This window comes from Rhea americana, unplaced genomic scaffold, assembly GCF_003343005.1.
Source record: "Rhea americana isolate MKP2758 unplaced genomic scaffold, rheAme1 scaffold_111, whole genome shotgun sequence".
NCBI classification, from domain to species: Eukaryota; Metazoa; Chordata; class Aves; order Rheiformes; family Rheidae; genus Rhea; species Rhea americana.
The window spans coordinates 1,352,854-1,374,054 of NW_028185162.1; the positions used below are offsets into that span (position 1 = coordinate 1,352,854).

At 38.0% G+C, this 21,201-nt stretch overlaps 1 protein-coding gene across 1 annotated transcript in view; it reads right to left on the reverse strand.

Moving 5' to 3' along the window:
* RABEP1 (rabaptin, RAB GTPase binding effector protein 1) overlaps nt 1-12,731 on the reverse strand; it is a 28,156-nt gene extending 15,425 nt beyond the window's left edge. Inside the window, exons 1-4 of the mRNA XM_085315171.1 lie at nt 12,603-12,731; nt 10,208-10,411; nt 8,809-8,969; nt 2,218-2,337 (exon numbers count right to left, since the gene is read on the reverse strand). Of these exons, the coding sequence (XP_085171297.1) occupies nt 2,218-2,337; nt 8,809-8,969; nt 10,208-10,340 (414 nt within the window). The 5' untranslated portion in view covers nt 10,341-10,411; nt 12,603-12,731. The remainder of the gene's footprint in view (nt 1-2,217; nt 2,338-8,808; nt 8,970-10,207; nt 10,412-12,602) is intronic.
* Between the last annotated feature and the right edge of the window lie 8,470 nt (nt 12,732-21,201).

Here is a 21,201-nt window from a genome sequence, read left to right on the forward strand (position 1 = left end):
TTTTTTTTTTTTTTTTTTTTTTTAAACAGCAAAGCCAACAAAGAACTGGAATAACAGGCCTACAGAGATCATAGAATCTCCACTGAAAATCTTTTTTTTAAGATAAAGCTACATAAATGTCTGTCAAACACAGTACGTACAGATGGATCCCACCTCGGAACACGGAACTGGCCAAAGACTTTCTTTACAGTCTTACACAGCTTTATGACTTTCTGAGTCTGGAATCACATGAATTTTTATTTTAAAGAAAGTGAAAGCCTTCAGGCAATTCCTGTCTGGCTCTACAGAGTTGTTGTTCATCTTCTTCAACACATCCCAGGAAGCTCCAGAAGCTAATTCAGTATTCCAAAATAATCCTTCTGTGTTAATTTGCCATTAATGGTGGGGTCAATTTCTCCTGCCTTAGGATACTAAGTCTTCTGTCTGCAAGCCTGTTAGCCTTTGGAAGGAGAAATGAGACCCAGAGAATCACCCTTGGGAAGGCTGGAACAGCCTTGCAGAAAACAGAAGAAATGCATTGTTTCATTGATCCAGCTAAATACCTGACACTGAAAAACAAAATAGCATGACTCAAAGCAGACCTGAGACTGCATCAAGAGTGACAGAAAAGTTAAAGGTATCTCGCATTCTGCGCAACTTGTCAGTCCTCATACCAGTCTAATAATACAAATCAAAATAATGCCTTGAATTTTTACAGTGCCATTGATCAAAGCACTTTAACAACCTCACAACTACCTGTGTATTTAAAAAGAGAAAAGAGGGCAGTGATACACAGAAAAGTTGGACCAGCATCTCCTTGCTAGATAAAAAATAGCAATTCTTTCACATTCAGCTAAACAGGTGACAAAAATAGAACTATTGAGAACGCGAGACATGAGGAATAATGAAATAGAACTGACTGCAAGTAAATGAAAGGTGTGAAGTATTTTCTTTGTTAAGAATCACTGTCCAAAGTGGAACTTTTGAAAAACAAAAACAAACAAAAGCAAACCCATRAAGAAAACAAACCCACAAAATTTCCAAAAAAAAGATAAAACAGCTGYTCTCTTTTTCAAGAGATTTATGCTTGTCTTTTACTCATCCCACTGAGTGCCCTGCTCAGATTTTAAGAGCGCTGACAGACGCGAGCAAAATTCCAGGTCCTGAAACCTTTCCTACAATGGAAGAGAGAGACAAGAGGAGGGAGTTGAGCACAAGAAAAGAAAGGATTCATATCTTCTCCCCTGCCCCAAATTCGGCCTTGCAATGAAAATGGATTAGCATAAACAAATCTACAAAGAAGGGAAAATGCTGCAGCATGGCCTATCAAACAATATAGTAAAATTGTCAAGACTGTTACACTCCTCCCTCAAACCCCAGACCACCCTCTAAGTGGAACTAATAGGGAAGACAAGAGGTAGAATTTGAGCAAGTCAGTAGCATCTATTACGATTATCTTGTAAAAAAAAAAYGTGAGCTAGAAGACCACAAAGAAAAACACCCAAATACTAGGTTATTTTGTAATTTCAGCATACTTGATTTTCAAGATAAAATATTTATTAAAAAAGCTATCCTTCTTTCTGTATAAAACAACACATTAAATGCAACTGCTTTATACCAATTGCAGATATTAGTTATCTTCCACAGCTGATGAGAAAGTTAAACAGAATTTCTGAGACCTCTGAAGGATATAGAAATCCTAGGTAAATCTCTTATACTTTAAGGAAAGCTCAGACTCATAGAAAGTGATACTGTAAGTTGCTGCCAAGAAATCAAGAAAGGACACAAAAAATTCTGCTCATATTGCCTCAGTTTTATGCCTAGAATTAGAAACCAAAAATGCAGATGCTGGAGGGAAATAGATTAAAAACTTGTGCCAAATGCAAATCTTTCTGTGACTTTAAGCATGACACTAATCTAACAGCCAGACTTCTGGAGAGGTGAAACCAAGCTATTTTTCTAGAGCTTTACTTTTTCGCTTTTATTGACAGTAGAGCTGAATTTATGCAATTTAAGCTAAGCATAGATGAYATACACATGTAACCCAACTCTAAAAACAGAAACACGGAAGTACATAAATAGGCCAAATGTGTTATTTGCACTACAGAAGAAGAGAGATTTTGTGCATGAGAAGCTTTGTATACCGCTTCTTCTCTTTAGAAAGTTTGTCATTGCTTACCTGCATCAAACTACCATGAYGCCAGATTCACATTAGGAGAAAATTAAACTCCACCTCACCTTTGATGCTTCCAGCTCTTTTATTTTTTCTTCAGCTCCTGTCAGTTTTTCCTTTAGAGCTGCAATCTCCTTCTCCATAGGCATCACAACTGAACGAAGCTTCTCAGCATCTTCCTGGGCCTGAAAATTAATGCAATCAATTATTAATACATTATCACAGTTTTCACTACAACATTTTGCATTATGGGAGACATCTGGAGGAAAAAACCCTATGCCAATAAAAACAGCTGACTAAACTTCCATTTCAAATGCTCATCTTATTGCTATTTATTTAGTTCGGCAGTCATCTCTATGACAACATGCTGCATTTACTCCATTCACTGAAGGCAGCTGAATTTTAAAACCATGGATGGATTGGACCATGAATATCTGCTTTTAAAGAGACTGTCAGTAAATCTATCACTCAACACTCCAGAGAAAATCTATGAATCATGCATTTTCAAAATATGTAGACATTTCTGTTATTAAAGGCCTAACTGTCCTGCAATTTGCTGCCAAATAACACACAAAAATGTATATGACAAGAACTGCATGGTGAGTTACTGATTGTTCATTTACTTAGTCATTTTATGATGTTCATTTACCTATTCATCTCTGCTTAAAAAGCAAAGGGATCTGCACAGTAACACACAGCATAACTTGGTTCTGTTTTGGAAATCCATTTCTAAACTTTAAATTACTACTGATGTAGCATTATATATAGTCAAGTTATCACAAAAGCCATGACATTTCCAAAAAAGCAGTTCTAGAAAGATCAAAGCAGAATAAGAAAGTAAGACGACCGATATGAGAGAACAGAGAAAGAACGAGGTAAAAATAGTAAGAACTAAAACGAGAAATAACACTGAGCATTCAAATCCAGCCTTGCACAGGGCGGCCCTGACATCCCCGCTCCTTATACTCTCTGACATTCCTCCACGTATGTCCTAAAACCTGCCCAMGTGAGAGCAACAGCTCCCAGAGACTCCACAACAGCAAGCAGACCACTCCAAGGAAAATTCAGGCTCGAATATTCACCACAATAAAATTGTTTAAGCCGCAAAGAACTTAAGCTACCTAATTTTTGTTGTGTTTATATATGGAGGTTCACGCTGTTCAATTACTCTCTATCCTCTACTGGCAGAATTTGCATGAAAAAATGAAAATTGTGTCCCAAAACAGAAGCTTTCAAAGATGAYACTTCTCCTGATCTTACCAGCAAAGATAACTGTTACACTAGGTGACACTCATGTCTTGTTTTAAATCTGGATACGGATATATGTTTCGGGGGTTACTCACTAGATTTCCATTTTCCAGTCAGTTTGTGGACAACTGTATTCTGAACAAGACCTTCCGCAAGAAAAAGAGGTAACGGAAGACTTCAAYGGATTCAAAATCAGTTAAAACAAATAGATAAAAAAAATAGTATCACAATACCTGGCCAACGTATGAGTGCTACCAGGCCCTTGGGCTCCCAAAAGCTTTAAAAAAACAATTCTACAGACAAAGCAAAACTAAATTTCTTCACGTTTCTTTCACTYCTGGTGCGTTCTGTCACCGCTAGCTTGCTTGTCCAAAGAGGACAAACAAAACCTGTGGGAAAACGTGAAGGGCCTCACAAGACACGGCGAATTCAACGCCGGGGCACGTGACTGCCACACGCGCGCACACTCCCCGTCGCTGGCGGCCAGCCGCTCGGCAGCCACAGCCGTTGAGCAGGCGGGAGCAGGGGCTCAGCTGCAGGCATCGCTGAACATCTCGTTCCTCGTACCGGCTCCGTTCATTCCAACCCACCCAGAGCACGCTCACGTGGACTAGGGCGCCCAACATTTTTAGAGCTGTTGAATAAGCTTTTTCCTAATTATTCACGATATCTGCAAGAACATTTCAGCGCCACTCTGATTTCACATTGCTCAACGCTGACGACAAAGCAACAAATTCTTTTGAGCTGGAACCAACCAACTCAGAGACACTGTCAGAAAGTTCACCAAAGACAAAACCAGACTGTTTAGCAGCGACCAGCTGGCAGGACAAAACTGCACGTATCAAATTCCACCTGACAGAAAAATCCCTCTAGCTTCCACTTCTTTGTGGACACAACTGAAGTTTGCCCCTTTTGTTGCAAGGTTTTGCAAACAGGATATATATAAAAGGTCAGCCTGAGGCTGAGCTGAATACCCTGAACAGCTTGCTTCTGCTAAAGAAGGCAGCGGTGGTCACCGGCTCCGCTTCCAGCCTCCCGCAAATTGAGGCAAAGTGCTGAGACTCCCAAATAGAGGCTGYTCCTACTCAAACATTTTTAAAAAATGAGAATACCTATCCTATAAAAAACTGTATTAAAATTTAACTGTGTTTCAAAGATATACAGCATGCCTTTTTTTTCCTCCATATAACACAAGCGTCTTTATCACCTCCTGCCACATCACATATCAAATATAATCCACTTAGAGTAGGTAAAATTTTTTTTTAGTCCCATAACACGTGCCATCATGTGGCAAGAAGTGTCACAGTATCACATTTCCTCTATAAAAAGGAGTTACTCAGAGTCCTCCAAAGTATGGCCATTTAAACRTGTATGCCCTTTAACTTTTTGCCAAATTTAATTGACTGCAGTAAACCAAGCTTTTACACAATTACCACCTTTATTTATTCATCACCAAACAAAAATAAATGAATAAAAGCCCCTACTGAGGCCAGAAGTGCCTGAGGTAGGATCAATAGCTAAGCTGCTTATAAAAAAAAGTAGGGATTTGCCAGAGAAGATGTCTTAGTTAAGGTATTAAACCTGCCAAAAACCTTGCCGAGGGAATCTCAAACACTGAATCTGAATTTGTTCCTAACAAACAAACAAAATAACAAGCAACTTCTACACACACACACACACACACACACACACACACACACACACTTAAAATTTGAGACTCTCTTTTTCAAGCAGAAGTAAAATGCTGGAATAGGTTTAAAATCAATTTTTAATGTTCTTTATCATCAGCAAGGAAAGCTTATTGGACTTCAGATTTTAAAGTCAGTGCTGCCAGATATCAGATTACCCCCCTCTTCCAATTCCTCTTATTCTACCTATCAAATGTGCTTTGTAAGTAGAGGTTTGTCCTTTTTTTTTTTTTTTTTTTTTTTTTTTACTCTAGATTCAAAATACCTGTTCAGTAGACTTCTGCTAGGCAAGGGTTTGACACATCCATGCTAAGAAGAGCCTTTAGATTCAGTACAGCTCCAGCTGCAAATCAGCAACCTTCCTGAACAGAAAATAAGGTCTGGATAAACTGGATTAACCAAATTTTGCCAGTGTGCAAGGTGCATCCCTCACCAAGCCATTTTTCAGAAGGAGCTCAGACATTACTGGGCAGAGAACTGACATGGGGGTACATATGGCAATGGCTAGATTGCTTTCAGCATCTATAATAACTCAAAAAAAAAAAAAAAACCTATCTGGTGTATAAAACAACAGCAAAATGGACTTAAAAAAAAGGACTTAATATTACATTTTTGGAAAAGTTAATCATTAGACAAGCACGCTTGTTATTATAAAAAGGTACTTCCCATGTTTAAACTCRGAGGAAGATTTAAGTAGCACATGCAAAGTTTTTAACATAGATTTCCTAGAAACACTCACTTTACAGTAAAAATCACAAAAAACGCAAGTTTTCTACAGCGATTCGGCAGTCTGCAACTTGAAATACATTTCCATRGAAAAGTAAAACTGCTGTTTCCTGACAATTATCCATGTTCCACTAGACGTGCTCCTTCTGATGAGAATCCATTCAAGAACGCCACACTACAGATTTGCAGGCCAGACTTGCACACCTCCTGCAACGTAGTCAAAATCTAGGAAATACAGCTCAAAATAGTACACTTATCAAAACATTATCCACCCTCTCCAACTGCTCCCCAACCAGCAAAAATAACATGCATACAAGAAGCCTTATAGCACAGACCAAAACTGAACATTCAACCACAAGTTGTAGGGTAGTAAGGTTTACATCCCAAGAGATAATTACAAAATTAGAATCAACTTTTGTTAACTAGTCTTCATATCTTTAGGGGAAAAAATGTAGATGACAATCTTTAGCACTTACATAGATCCAGTAATCATGGATTTCACAGATTTTCTTTGTTTAAATTTTATTTTATAGCCAAATAGAACACAGCTGAACTGAGATATTAGCCAAGAAGGCCAGTGTCCTGGAGAGAAACAAGTTATTTGTGATCTTGTTTCTGCCACATCCATTTTTCTAACCTCACAGTAAAAGCCTGACAATGGTATGGCTTTATGCTAGTTCTATCTTATATGCTGGTATAGGACCTCCTTATAACTCTGAGAAAAAGGTTATTTTTTTTTTCCTTTTTAATCTTTTGAGATGTTTGGAGTTTCTTTAGAACTGGTAAGAACAAAAGGTATTTAAAAAAAAAATTCCTCACAAGTTTATGCATTAAAATAAAATAAATTCTTCAGAGGATTAATTCACCTTTGTTGGAAATACCATTTTTCATGAGGAATTGGTCATAAATGTTCAAACAAACAGCAAATTCCAAATAATAMGCCAAACTCCTCTGTTTGCACTGTTTGGTAGTGCATGAATGATCATTTTTTGCTTGCCAACTACAGTTTTTTGGGATGTTGGGGGTGAGAGTGGTAGTGAAATTGACTCTCCATTTCCTGATTTTGTTTTAATTCTTAGTCTCCTTGAGGAAAAAAACTCAAAGGTTTAACATGGAAGATTAAAAAGAAAAATGCAAATGTGCTTGGAGTATCAAATTTGACAGTTAAAACAGCTATTTCAAGCAGCACTCCTGAGATCAGATTTTCTCTGCTCCCATATAACAAAAAGTACATAAAGTAAAGCCTTCAGAGGCTCTTTAGACAGCTTTCCAAGCTCATGTTAATCACAGTATTAATCATATATTAGTTAATCACTGTATTAATTAAAATCAATCACCTTYAGAAACACAAGGAATATTTATTTTCCATTTAAAGGAGAGAGGTTGAAAACGCCATTTATCAGCTGTCCTAAACGTTTCAATGCTAACTGGCTCATGGTAAAGCTGCTAAGTTTAGGTGAGCTGCTTTGCCATCTGAGCAACTTACCACTCCAGCTCTGTTACATAATCAGGACTTTCAAATGAAGAAACTGGTGTTGCAATTTTAGATGCTGGATATCTGTATTTCAAAGACTTTTCCAGTAGAGGGAGATTATTTTTGAAAATACTTATTGATGGTTGGTAGCACATTGTGGGACTTTTACACCATGAATTCTACATCTTCTGTGTTGTTTGTACAGGACTCACCACATTGTGATCCAGTTCTGATCCTTCCTTCCAGCTTCAAACAAATCTTTGTTCTCTTAGTAGAGCTAGAAGTTTCTTTAAAAAAAAGGTTGATGTTTTTAAATTACAATGGCAGGGCTTCTGTAGTTAGAACATCAGCAAATAGCCTTTTTTCAGACTCACACCTCTATAAATCAGGACTGTGTGAAAAGCAGTCTCACTGAATATGAAACAGTAATTATGCAACTAAGACTAGCAATATTCAGAAGAGTCTTTCTGTAAGCCTCAGGAAAAAAAAAAAAAAACATTTTCGCAGTACCAATACTGATTGCTTGCCATGACACAGTAACAACAGGGAAAATACTTATTCCGTGGAATGTTTATGGTATTTTGATATTCCGTTTCTTCTGCTGAGAACAAGCAGAAACAACGAAATACAGTAAGCTGGTATATTATTTCATGTTAGTCTGGTCTTTTCTTTATCTAATAGAGTGTCATTTATGACATTAGGAAGTCTTAAGAGAACCCTGAAGACTAATGCCTTTGGATTAGACAAATTCACGCAAACCTGAGTACTTACAATACATACAAAAAGACTCCAAACTGCTCATCTATCATGACAGGTTCAATCTACTTCCTGCCTGAAGGAGAAGAAACACCCCCAAATCTTCAAACTCAACAAAAAAAATCCAAACCAACACAAGACACCTCAGTTTACTCCTATGAACTGTTCCAAGTCATGTACCTCCTCCAAACAACAACCACCTTTCTGAACTCCAAGACAGTTATCTTCCATAATCTAATGCTTGCTGTCTTAAGACAACAAGGTTCTGTATTTCCTGGAAGCCAACAGTACTATGTTGCACAAACATGGTTTACCTCATAACAAAGATCAAAAATATTTTAGAAATAGAGCCCAATAAAAACCTCACAAAAAGTTATRAGATCTGAGACAAAGAACAAAGGCATAAAGGAAGTTTTATAAATCTGCAGTCACTCCAGAAGAACCTCACTGGAGTTTTACTTAATGTCATCAGACACCATGACAGAAGACTTTACAAAGCCTACTGCTTTCAAGAGCTGAAGGTCAAACCTTACCAACTTTTCAGGTCCAACCTTCTAACCAAATCCACATAATCAGRTACAACCCCTTTACAAATTCAAGTGTAGGATCAGGTCGTGATGACTTCCATGAACAAAGAGCTAAAAGTCTGCAGAACTAAGTTATGCATATTTCTGAGGAATTATCAACAGGGTGTAGAAACAAACTCATGGGTAACAAACGAGTACAACTTGAAACAGAAACTGAACAGCTAGACTTCAATGTACCTTTTTCATTTCGTTTTCTAGATTTTCTTCCTCTTGACCTTCAGACAGTCGCCTTCTTAACTCTGCTATTTCCCGTTCCACATTTTCTCGATATTGATTCCACTGAGCTCGCTCTTGCTCCAACCTGTGATGATACTGGAGCTCATAGTCACGGACAGTCTCTATAAAATAGCATTTCCAAAACTTAATTTCAATATAAGTTACATAAGGGAGCTTTAGGAGCTCCATCTCCAACCAGTCAATGATTTATTACAGTGAACTCTCCTTTCCTCTCTCTTCCCTTTGACTCTTACCCCAAAAAGCAGCTACGAAGCAACTGATCCAAAAGAACTGCATTTCAATTTGTACAGATGTTAAAAAAAGTATCTATACGTGTATTTATCTGTATAACCCCTAACTTCAAAACACATCATCTAAATAAACTACCTAAACTCTACTTCCTTCCTCCAAAATGCAAAGAAACAACTAAACCTTCTCACATCTCTTACATTTCCATATTGTTAATACTACCCCTTAAGATAAGGGGCCATCTTTGTTTGCATATGTACAGCAGCTGGCATAACAGAGCTTTGTTGTTCATTCATGTATCTACGTACATCATAAATGGAACAAACTGTATTTACAGCAAGCCAAATGAAACTTGTGTACCAATATATATGAAAAGTTCTGTTCTCTGGGGGAAAAGTATTATCAAGTGATGTGGAAAACTGCCTACAGCCAACAGGCTGTAGACTCAGGATACTGTGACTCTGTTTGTGTACCTTTAAGAAAACAGCCAGTTATGAGAACAGYTTACCCCCAGTTTACATCCTGTATTTTGTTCCTTGCTCATAGTTTGGCTCAGAAATGCCAACAGCTGTGCAACATGCAAATGCAACACAGAATAGCTTGGAACTGGCAAGAAAAAAAATAGGAAAAAAAATAATATGACTGATACAGAGCAGCACATTCAGTCAGAAGCCTGTGGAACAGTCTATGCCATAGTGCTGCAGGCACATTTAACTGTCTGACAGCAGAACTGTGTTTGCACAGAGGAGAGAAAAGAATCATATTGTCAGCCTAAAGCTGTTTTCAGACTTGTCAAGTCACATGTATTATACTTATCTTTATGAAGGATGAAGAATGTCATTCTTTGGTTCCACAAAAATGCTCTGCATGTATGTGGGAGTTCCCATTGCCATGATTCCTTATTACTTCCATCCCCATATTAAGAGAAAAAAAAGAATCAAATTCCTTTTGACAAGCTTAGGAATTATGCTYGATATACCACTTCTGTAACCCAGTTTTGTCAAGGCATGAAAAGTATCTATCCATATCCTGCGCAACAGCATGCACAAATCACTTAATGCACTTTAAAAATGTGTCTGATCTTAGACGCAGCAGCTTGTTTGGTTGTTACCTTTCATAATAGCTTGYAGCGAAGCTACTTCTTCTTGCCACTGTCTCTTCACCTCATCAATAGCTTCCTGCTTYGTATTCTCAGATACAGTAGCTATAGCTTTGATGTTCTCCATTTCAGCATGAGCTTCCATTAGCTGTGTCCGCAGTTGTCCCAGATCATCTTGTGCTGCTTGCAGCACTGCATTTTGTCTTTTCAGGTCCTCTGAAAGAAGTGTTATTTCCATTTAGCCTGATTAATAAATTCAACCTGAGGAGTATCCATAGTTGCTATGGCAAAGAGCAATGCTCTAAGAAGGAGGTAAAGGAAGCCCTGGTATCAAAACATCTACCCGTAACAACTGGACAGACATTAGTAGAGGTCTTTAGAGAACATTATTTCTTGAATTCCTTTGCCCCTCCCTTTAAAAAAGTACCTTTCCACTCATGCAGCAACAAGAGAGACACTGTACATACAACCTATGTGCCAATATGCCTAATGAAGGTGAAATGTGCTTCTAGTTATTTAGTWTAATTTAACTCCTGGTGGAGTTCCTGGTGGAATCTGGAAATTCAAAAGTAAGACCAACAGACAGAAAAACTGTCCTTCACCAAGTTTTGGCACTAGGTTAGTATTTAACTTGACAAAACACTTCATATTTTATGTTTCAGTTTATACTTCTGAAACAGAAACACTCTGAACACTAACTGGTGCTCACCTAAGAGAACTATGCATCCTAATTTGCTCTTTATCGTATCCATGCCGAAACGAAGCTTCCAACAAAAGAAGAGACACATCCCACTAAATYTCCACTACTTCTCTAATTGTTGCAACTATAAACAGAGATTAAACTAATTTCACATTATCCTCCTGYGTACTGAGGCAAACTGAAGCAAAAGCTCTGAATGACTTATATTATACGATTAATTTCAAAAGCACTAACRCAGAATATGATTTTATGTCCATGTGACCTGTTTCAATGGCAAACACTTTTAGCAGAAACATCTGGCTAATATACTAAGATATCTACATACTCCAAGCTATATCTATGTATTTCCCTCTCTACCAAAAGGCTTGATCAATCTAGCTGCCCAAAACAATACCCTACAGTACTTGATAGAAGATATTGATCAGTCACTAAGCTGACGTACAGAAATCTGTGGCTTTATAAAAGGAATCCTGAGCTGAGTACTCAAAAGGATACTAATCCTTGTGAAAAAAAACGTGAAGAGCCTTTATCATTTACATTACTTAGTTCTCAAATGAGATCATTAAGGTTGAGCTGCCACAGTCCCCATATACAATGGAAGGGTTTCTGGAGAGGTTCTTAAGGTAGTAGTAAAAAAGAGAGCTGTTTTTAAAAAAAATAAAACTTCACTTTGGTATATGTGAAAGTTGGGTAATTTTTTCTCTTCACAATTTATTTTTACTTTCTAGCTTTTGACAGTTCCTGTCTGAAAAGAGAGAATTATTGCTGATCTCATCAGCAGTGCCTCGTATCTTAAAGTTCCTTTCATCCAGCTGCTAGAAATGCAAAAAAACCCAACTCTTCTGTATGATCTGATCTTCATTACGCCTGTTGTATTTCTGCTCTCCTATGCTTATACAACCAGCTGCAGTCTTAATGCATTATTTTTTGGCTTTGCTTTCATATGTTAAGGACAGAGAAATCATCAGGATTAGAAGTAAATCAATTTGGGTCTCAGAACAGAAGCCATCTCTTCTCTCCAATTCTTTATTGGACATTTGTGTTCAYATGGTTCAAATTTTCCTCCAAAGAYTGTTTTAGAAAGAAGTGCCCTTGGCTAGTATTTAAACCTTTACAATGTTTGTCTGCTTACATTCTTGCTCAGACTGAAATTTAAGACAAATCAATACTAAATAAAAAATCTAGCCACAATATACAAACAGCACATCATTAAGACTGTCTTTTTCCACTTACTATTTCAGCTGCTGCTCAAAAAGAATGAGCACAGATCTACTGCAGAAAGTAATATTAAAACTCAGTGGTGGTGTTTTTGTGTGTGTATCAAGTTGCTCTGCTGACTCCTATCTGTACAGGTAAATATTTAAAGTTATTCTAAAAATTCATTCTGTTGGCTTTTACTTTCTGCCTGTCCCTCCTGTTCTTACTACATCTCTGTTTAAGAGACTGCTATTACCTTTTCATTTTTGGCAAATCAGAAATAGCAACAATGCTATGTCTCACAAATCACATTGGAAATGCAGCTGACTATACCAATACTAGTAGAAAACTCCTTTACACTCTCATTATCCTCAATCAGAAGAAAAGAAGGCACACTCTGTGCATGGGCAAGTGGTGAGTAGCAGCTAGCATTACAAAGGTTATTCTTCATATATGGATTATTTGAAGTTCAATTAAGCTTTAGAATAATTCAGAGAATTTAGAACTTACCTTCCTTAGCTAAGTATAACTCCTTAAATTTTGCTCTCTTTTGATTAAATTCTTGCTCAAGTTGCTGCTTTGTGCGCAGGAATTCAGCATTGACCTTTTCCAATTCTGCTACCCGTTGAAGAAGAGCAACTAAAACAGAACAAAAAATAAGGTACATCACTAACAGTTAAGACATCCCATTCTGCCATTTTAAGGTTTGGAGATTATACTTTTAAAAGTATCTTTATTCATTAGCTCAACTGTTTCCCCAAGATAAGTCAGGGCTACTAGTGAGAGCCCTGGAAGCAACAAAGACTGAYTGGCTTTCTTAGACTGCAGCTCCAAATTCTGATAGGTACTTTCACAGCAATAAGGTTTTTGGAGGGGGGGAATTTTGTAGAAAAGAATCAAACTACCACAGAGAAATAAAATTTTGTACATAAAATGAAGGCTAATTCCAGAAAGAAAGAAATTCCAGAAAGACTRCCAGAAGTATTTCTATTGTGTGCTTCTTTACAAAACCCTGGGAACTCAAGTTATCACGCACAGGACCTTCCCCTCCTGTGTCTGAAGGCAGAGCACCCAAGCACTACATTCTCAAAGGCTGAGGGCAAAGACAYGAACTGACAGTTACTGATCTGGTAACCATGGGAGAACAAACCGTGGAAAGACCACRAGCTAAAACCAGATGCCATATTCTTTCCCATATTCAGTTCTGCAGTTTCACTAAAAGAAAGTCTCAGACTATATTCAAACAAGCTTGCCAGAGATCACAATCTATGGAAATCAAATCGTCCTCATTTCAAGCAGGTAAAAATCCTGAAGAGAACACATAAATCATTTTTTTCCAGTACTTATTTACCATGCAAGCAATTGTTCTGCTGTTACGACAAACARGGGGAATGGTAGAAGGTTGTTAAGACACCAGAAGATTGCTACAAYGTGCTCATTACTGAAAAGGTTGTAACACCATTCCTATGAAGCTATAAAAATCCCACCAAGTAAGAAGCACAATTGACCCTGTAATATTGATCTGTGCAATATAAACTTCATTGYGTCTCGAGATACAGAGATTTGGTTTAGGTGCCAGAAGGTTTCATATCGCACACTTCAGTATTCAAATACAAAACAGAAATAAAAAGTATAGGAGCTAGAATAAAATCTCCTTCCATACTACAATGCCTGGAGAAAATAATGTTCCTTTAAGCAATTCACTGTCTGCTCTGCAAAATACATTTTTATGGACATGTTCCAACTTCATCATGTAGAAAAGCTGAATCACTTCTTTTCAGTTATAGCCTCTACATAACACAAGCTAGATACATAAAATATTGATCCATCAGAARTGTTTACATATCACATACCCAACACACCTCCTACCAAAAGTAAGTGCCAAAAACATACTATAAAGGTTACTCAACTTCAGCAGCATCAAACATTTAGACTAGCAAACAGGTGGAATCAGAACTAGATCTTACAATGGCAAAATTCTGGTCAGTCATCATCACYGAGATTTTGTGATCTGTATTTATTTTTAGTAGCAGATGTAAGAGCAGTACCRGAGTAAGAGCAGGCATGAACAAAAGGATCTTTTAAAAGCACAGCTATATTTTACTGATTGCCAATTAGGAAGGCTCATGGTGTTATAAAATACAGTACTTAATCTCTCTGACTCAGTATCAATCAATTTTAAAGGTGTGCCTGGATACAGAACTAAAGAAATCATAATCTTGCTTTTTTATTAAGAATCAACATATCCGTTTTTCTGGTCAACATGTCCTATCTGGATTGTAAAAGCAAACTGCAAAGGAGTACTCTCCAGAAGAAGAAAGAAACCTGCAGGAAAGCTTCGAACGAGTTAGGAAAGGGGCTGGACCACAAATAGGAATGCAATAGTTTTCAGGGAGCCAGGCCCAGGTAGCAAAAAAGCTAAAGAGTTGCCTTTGATCTCTTGCTGAAGTCTTCCAAAGGGCAAGCGCTGGCCTGTGTTTCCACTGCCCACGGACTTGGGCAGTGAGCTGCTGATGCTGCGAGCCACGTCCGCTGCCCCGGGGTCCGCTGCCCCGGGCCGCGAGGCAGCACAGCCCGCGGGTCCCCCGGCGGGGAAGGAACGTGCGCGGTGCTGCAGCCCCGCGCAGCCCCTGCCACCTGCAGCTCCCACCTCCCCAGAGCGAAACGCACCGCTTCGCTTCCAAAAGATGGTTCTGATGACCCCGCGGCAGCTCTCAGTTGCAAGCTACTACAAACACTGAAACTCAAGTGAGCTTTACGGCGTGGATAGGAGGCAGGGGTTCGGCGGGGAAGGAGCCAGCCTCCGCCCGGCTCAGCGCGCACCCTTACACGAAGGGAGGCCTGCAGACACGTGCACGAGYGCCGAGCAAAACTAGAAAGCTGCTCACTTTATAAACAGTATTTTGAAGAGCATGCAAACAGTTGATCAATTCTGTGACTGTTAATTCTGAAAGTTATAAATTAAGGTATTTTGAGCTGCAGACAGCAGCAAACTCCCCCCCCAAAAGACTCCAGTACTTCTTGTTTACTGATACTCCTTTCCATCTCTCCTTTGCAGAGAGACAGTAGCAGGTGTGCCTGCTCCTCTCATCTCATAGGAGTTGTCCAAAGTAGCAGAATTGCATTTCTTTTGAAGATTAGCGTTTCTGCTGCTTAGGATAGAAGGGAAAAAAGACACTGGAAGARCAGATACTTAAGTGCTTTAAGCTGGGAGAACAACAGATTCATCCCTTTTAAAACCTCCCACCCAAATGAAAAGAGTAGCAGCAAAGCAAGAAATGAAAATAAAACTTCAAGTATTTACCTTTTTTACAGTAATCCCCTTCTCTACAAGCTGACAATGAAGTACAAAAATAAAAACAAAATAAAACAAAACAGAAACCTGGCTGCTACCATGACCAAGAGCTAGCACACAAAGACCACAGACAGAGGCATCTATGTATTAACATTACCTTTTTTACTCAAATATTAAGTTTAAATTGTTTTTAGCACATATATTACATATACTGTTTGGGATCTAACAGATCTTAGTCTTCTGAAAATGGAAGAAGAGATTTGCACTAACAGCACACACATTTCAGTAATGCAAGATGTTCACTTGAGAACGGTAACAGTTGTGTAAGACGTCAACTCCCCTGAAACGTGTGTGCATAGAAAGTAAACAAAAAAGGGTTTACTTTRTAAGACAGCATTACAGCTACATTTTTTTCTATTAAGTATAAATTACTAACTTCACAGAAGTGATTTTCTTACACATGGGTAAGATTTTTATGACAGAAATACATACCAACACTCCACTTTCCAAAATAAAAGCGTGAGCCCAAATTCAGATCATCATACGTAGCTACCTGTCTGCAGGCTGAATTATACAGAGTAAGTCTGYCTGAAAACGCACTAACGGCGATGGCAAGAAACCGAGCGGCGGCAGACTTTCAGTTAGGCCTCTGTCATCCTTTGCTGAATTCTAGATCTGAATTTTGGTCCAAATCATCTGCCTATACCACAGCTGCATGGAAATGCAGCCATCAATATTTAATGACACAGATGAAATAAATAGTAAACCAAGTCCGATAGATGGTCAGCTCTTGGGGAACTACGCCCGGCTGAAACAGGATCTTCTATTACAGACAAGGGATCAGACACAGGCACAGGACAAGCTGCATTTCTTAAGAGCAGTACTGCGGAAGATCCTCGTCAGAGCCCTAATTCATAAATAAACAGTCAAAAATCCTAGAGACCCATTTTTTTTTTAACTCCTGAAATAGCACTGGGAAGAATTTGAATTAAATTTGATATGCTGGTTACTTTAAARCTGTTTCACAGATCAGCTCCCAAGGGACTAAGTATTATCTATGCCAGAGTTACCAGCTACACAAATATACAGTGACCATTCCAGAACTCAGACAGACAAAGCTGATTATCGATAAGATTATTTTTGAGTACCAGGACTATTTATAAAAATAATGCCACAGAGCTTTCCACTTGATACTCGAAGTATGAAACATGACATCARGAGTTCCCTTTCACACAACCAAAAGCTGAAAAACAGATCAGAAATAAACTACAAATATGTATGACAAATATTTTAGAGACAAAAAAAATCACTTGTGTTATTTTCTAACTCTTCCYGTTATGATTGCTAGAGACACAGTTATGAAAAGAATAAAAATACACAGCTGGTCAGTTTTCTTTATGCTCATTCCCTAACAGTGGTAATTTTCATCTGCCATGACATCATATTGGAGTGACACTGATGTTACTATAAAAATTTTGTTTAAACCGTTCAACAAAAACCATTTAACTGCTCTTGCTGAAAAACATAATCTAAGCTAACCAGGCACTGAGATACCTATTTAGGCTGCAGAAAGCTTTTCAGTACTGGTCAGTGTACATTTTTCTAGTTTGAGGATGGAGAATTACAGCAGACTTTTCAGCTGCCATTTCAGTTTTCAGAGCAGCAAATAACCCCTCTGGACTATCATAGCTCTTATCTCCCGAGAAGTTCACTCCATGCTATGAGGATACAAAAATCTCCTACCTGTGGCGGTGCGATGGAAGACCTGCTGCTGCGTACCAWCAGAATCACCAGTAAGTCGTTCTGCAGAAGTGACTCTTGTGCAGCTCCCCATTTTGGGGCAGCTTGACTTTTAGAAACACTGTTCCATTYGTCCAGCTATTAGTAGTTTATTGTCCAGTTGCAGGTTATTTCACATCTGCAATTCACTCTGTGCTGACTAAGCAATAACAAGCAGACATTCTGGTACAAATTTAATGTTATTTACATAAAAACTTGGTGAGGTTGACAAATGCAGCTATCACTTAACGCACAGAATTGAGCACTGCTGCACCTTATCAGTTACAGTATCTTATTTATTGCAGTAAAGCAACAATTGCACCATCAGAAATATTCAGCTGAGCATTGCATGTTAAACATCTAACCACATTAAAAATGTTATATAAACATCAGGTGGAACAAGTTGCATTAAACTGTTAGAGGCTGAAATTAGTATCATCTTTTCTCTGAAGCTGAATGACTCAAACATACCTTTCCACTAGAAGATGTAGTCTTCTTAGTGTCTGTTCTAAGGTCTTTTTTTTTTTGTTTTAAACACTGTATGGCATACTACAACAAGGTTCTCAGCAGGAAAAAAAACAAACTAACAGTATTGAAATACTTCTTTATTTTTTTAATTCCTGGTTCAAGTCAAACATTGATGATTAACAAAAATGCCACTTAGTACTTATGAATAAGACAATGTATTTTCGGCGTGCAACCGTTTCCACTGTCTTTCTCCTCGGATGCAAACCAGCCTGTTGCCATTCTGGAGCCCAAGTCTCCATTCCCTGAAGGGAAGTCATGCCTGACTTCCAGCTTCGATAAACCCATTTCATGTGATGACTAATGCTTCTCATCTCTTCCACAGATTTAGTCATTTTGACTCCAGGTAACTTAAGTATAGCTTTATATTTATGGTTAGTTAAACATCATTTGAATTAGAATGCAATAAAACAGTATTCACTCATGTCAAATGTCACAGGAATGCTGTTAATCATATAYGTTCCTGTTGGCAGAAGTCATCCTGAATTTTTTCCTAGTAAATAATCTTTCATTTGCTAAAAGCACCTTTTGTTTCTAAAGGCGGTCCGGTAGCATAATCTCAGCTTTCTCCTGCATCGTTATCAGCCTGTCTTTCCCTACCTCCTTCAACATACTGGCAGGGGCTTTTGCTTCCCCAGTTCACCAGCACTGCCCCCAGACCATGCTGAGTTAATGCACATGCTATTTTCTCCATGCAAGTTTTAACTTGATGTGTGAGGGGTATTGTGGTTGTTAGTTTTTCTCTATTCCATTTCTGCCATTGATGCTTTGTGGGGTGGACAGTACAATCCCTCATAAGATTTCAGGGAAATGCTATTTGTTAGTGTTTTTCAAGAGAATCAACCTTGCTCTCTACCCCATCATGTAAGTGATAATGTAAACAGGGCAGCAGTGGACTAATCACTAATGACTTTTTCAAGTCAACCAGGTATCACAGTAGACGGTATCCCACAGAAAGTACTTGGGTTGCACGTGGTCATACTGCTGCTACCACCAGTGAAACCTTTTCTCTGAAATAGGATGTGAACAGGCTTGAGCACACATTTATCTCAAAAGTCTACTGGACCACAAAATGTAGTTTGCTAAACACAGAAACTTTGAATTTGCCTACAAAAACATGAAATAGAACCGAGTTACCAATGTGATCACAATTATCAGTATTTTCATGAGGCTTCAATCTGAGGGTAAAAAAAGTCTCCACATAAAAAAAGAAAAGCTCAATGACTTCTTGAGTTTACAAAGTGTCTATTTATCCTACAGGCTGCGTACATTTACCCAACCTAGTCACCATTTGAGCAAACAAGTACGTGGTCATGGCAGCACAAAACCTAGCAAAGGTTAACTATCCAAGCGTTGGTCGGGTTTCTCTAAAAGGGTTCATCACTAGTGCCAAGTGTCATGCTGCTATGATTACACCACTATCAGCTTAAAGCCAGTCTAGGTAGATATACACACCCTGCAGTCATAGCCCATCTCGATTCCCTTGGCAAAGCTTTTCAAGCCTTTAACACAATGTCTAATCTGAAACAATGCATCTATCAAACATGTCAGCATTCACACAGGCTTTCACCACTCCTTTTATTTCATCAGTCTGCCCTACCTCATTAAATGCTAAGCTAAACCTTCAACATAAAGGTATTTTAGACTGACAACAGAGGAGGTTCTGTCTACCTGCAACAAGACCACCAGCAGTGCCATCCCTTCCATCCCCCTTCTGCAGTATTTCAAAGCAAGTCCCACTAAATGGTCAGAGAGTTTAATTCTTCTTAACCAACGTAACATTAAGTTAATTGATTTTGAAAAAAAAATAGTTTTTGTATTTACGCAGGAATGCTTCTGCCAAGTTATTCTSTACTACCAGATCCTAACCACAAAATCCAGATTAGGATTAACTACTTCACCTTGCAATTACTCTTGACAGTGAGGTTTTCAGAGTACCTTGATTTGCAAGAAAAACAAMATTTAAATAAAGGTTATTGTTTGTTTTAGTAAACCATCCCAAATTTGCTTTTCTGATCAAACATTTTTATTTCAAATTAACAGGCACTCAAGGAAAGATTCTGACATTCATCTCATTATACAGGAGACCACTTACACAATTTATCATTCCGAACCATACTGGTATAAATATTTTCTTAAAATGTAAACAAAAGCTAAACCAAGACAACAATTTTCTATCAAGACAATTTAATTGCTGACTCATTCTCAAGAGGAGGAAAAAAAATCCCTTAAGATCCTTATAACATATTTATCAGTTTGCCTACAGATTTATTAATGGCTGTCGTCTTTGCAAAAACAGTGAATAAAATGTGACTCAGCTCTCTCGGAAAAGAAAAAAAAAAAAAAAAAACCCTCTTGCACTGTTCTCTTTGATGAAGTAGTTTAATATATAAAACAAGACCATTGCATTAATCTGAAAATTCCCCCAGATATCACTAGTCTAAAATCTTATGCTTTTTTACCATTTGTCGCAGAGCTTATGATCTAAGCACAGCTTTTATAGCATTAAAGCTACAGACTTCACCAAATACTCTGCCTCCCAAATGCTGAGGAAAAAGGCAAATTAAAGACAATCTAACACTTAAAAAGTCAAAGGATGGTGACAAAAGTAAATTATTCAATTAAATAGATAAGTACATAACTAGAGCAACAGTATATGAAAATGATATACAGAGAGAAGAAAAAAAGCTGTCACTATTTGGGAAAGCTATATGGGCAATGGCTTCTCTAGTTTACTGTCACTACCAGTATGAAGAAACTATCATTTAAAGCAAACCAGCATCTTTCTGGGCATTTTCAAAGCTTACACAATCAGTAATAGCATGTAAATTCATTTTCAGGCATGCAGCTGGCAGACAGCACTACTATATTTTCACATGTACCAGAAAAGCCTCGGAATTAACAATAATTCAAACTTAACCCAAGAGTTACAAATGTAAACAAAGATCATAAAAGGGAGCTGACACCAGAGTTCTTCCCCTCTGTGGTTCCCTACCYCAACCCTACCTAATTTAGCCATCCAAATTGCTAGGCAGAGAATAAACTCAGAAGGAGAACAGGTGAAGAGTTACTTTCAAGTAAYAGTAATTTTAGAAGCATGAGTTATCAGCAATGCAGGTTGCAGGCATGGAAATACAGTGCCTTAGAATAACCACTTAAAGGATACAAACCCTAATAAATGGCCGGGAAARCACAGCTGCCAGATGTACTTATGGTGATACCATAGTGATAAATGCAGAATGACAACTAATAAAGGATGATTAACGTCATTATTTGATAAGAAATAGGTTACAGTTCCTATCATTCAGGGTAAGATTTCTACAGCACTTTAATAGTTTCTCTGAAAACAACAGACAACTCCTCCCCCAAGTCTCKATAATCTGTTTCTTAACAGAAAACACTGCCATCATTCTATACATTTGTATTTTTGTCACCACTTGTCAACCTACTGAAATCCTGAACAGTTAAAAAGGAAAAAAATCCTCCTCCAGGATGAAATTTTCACTTACA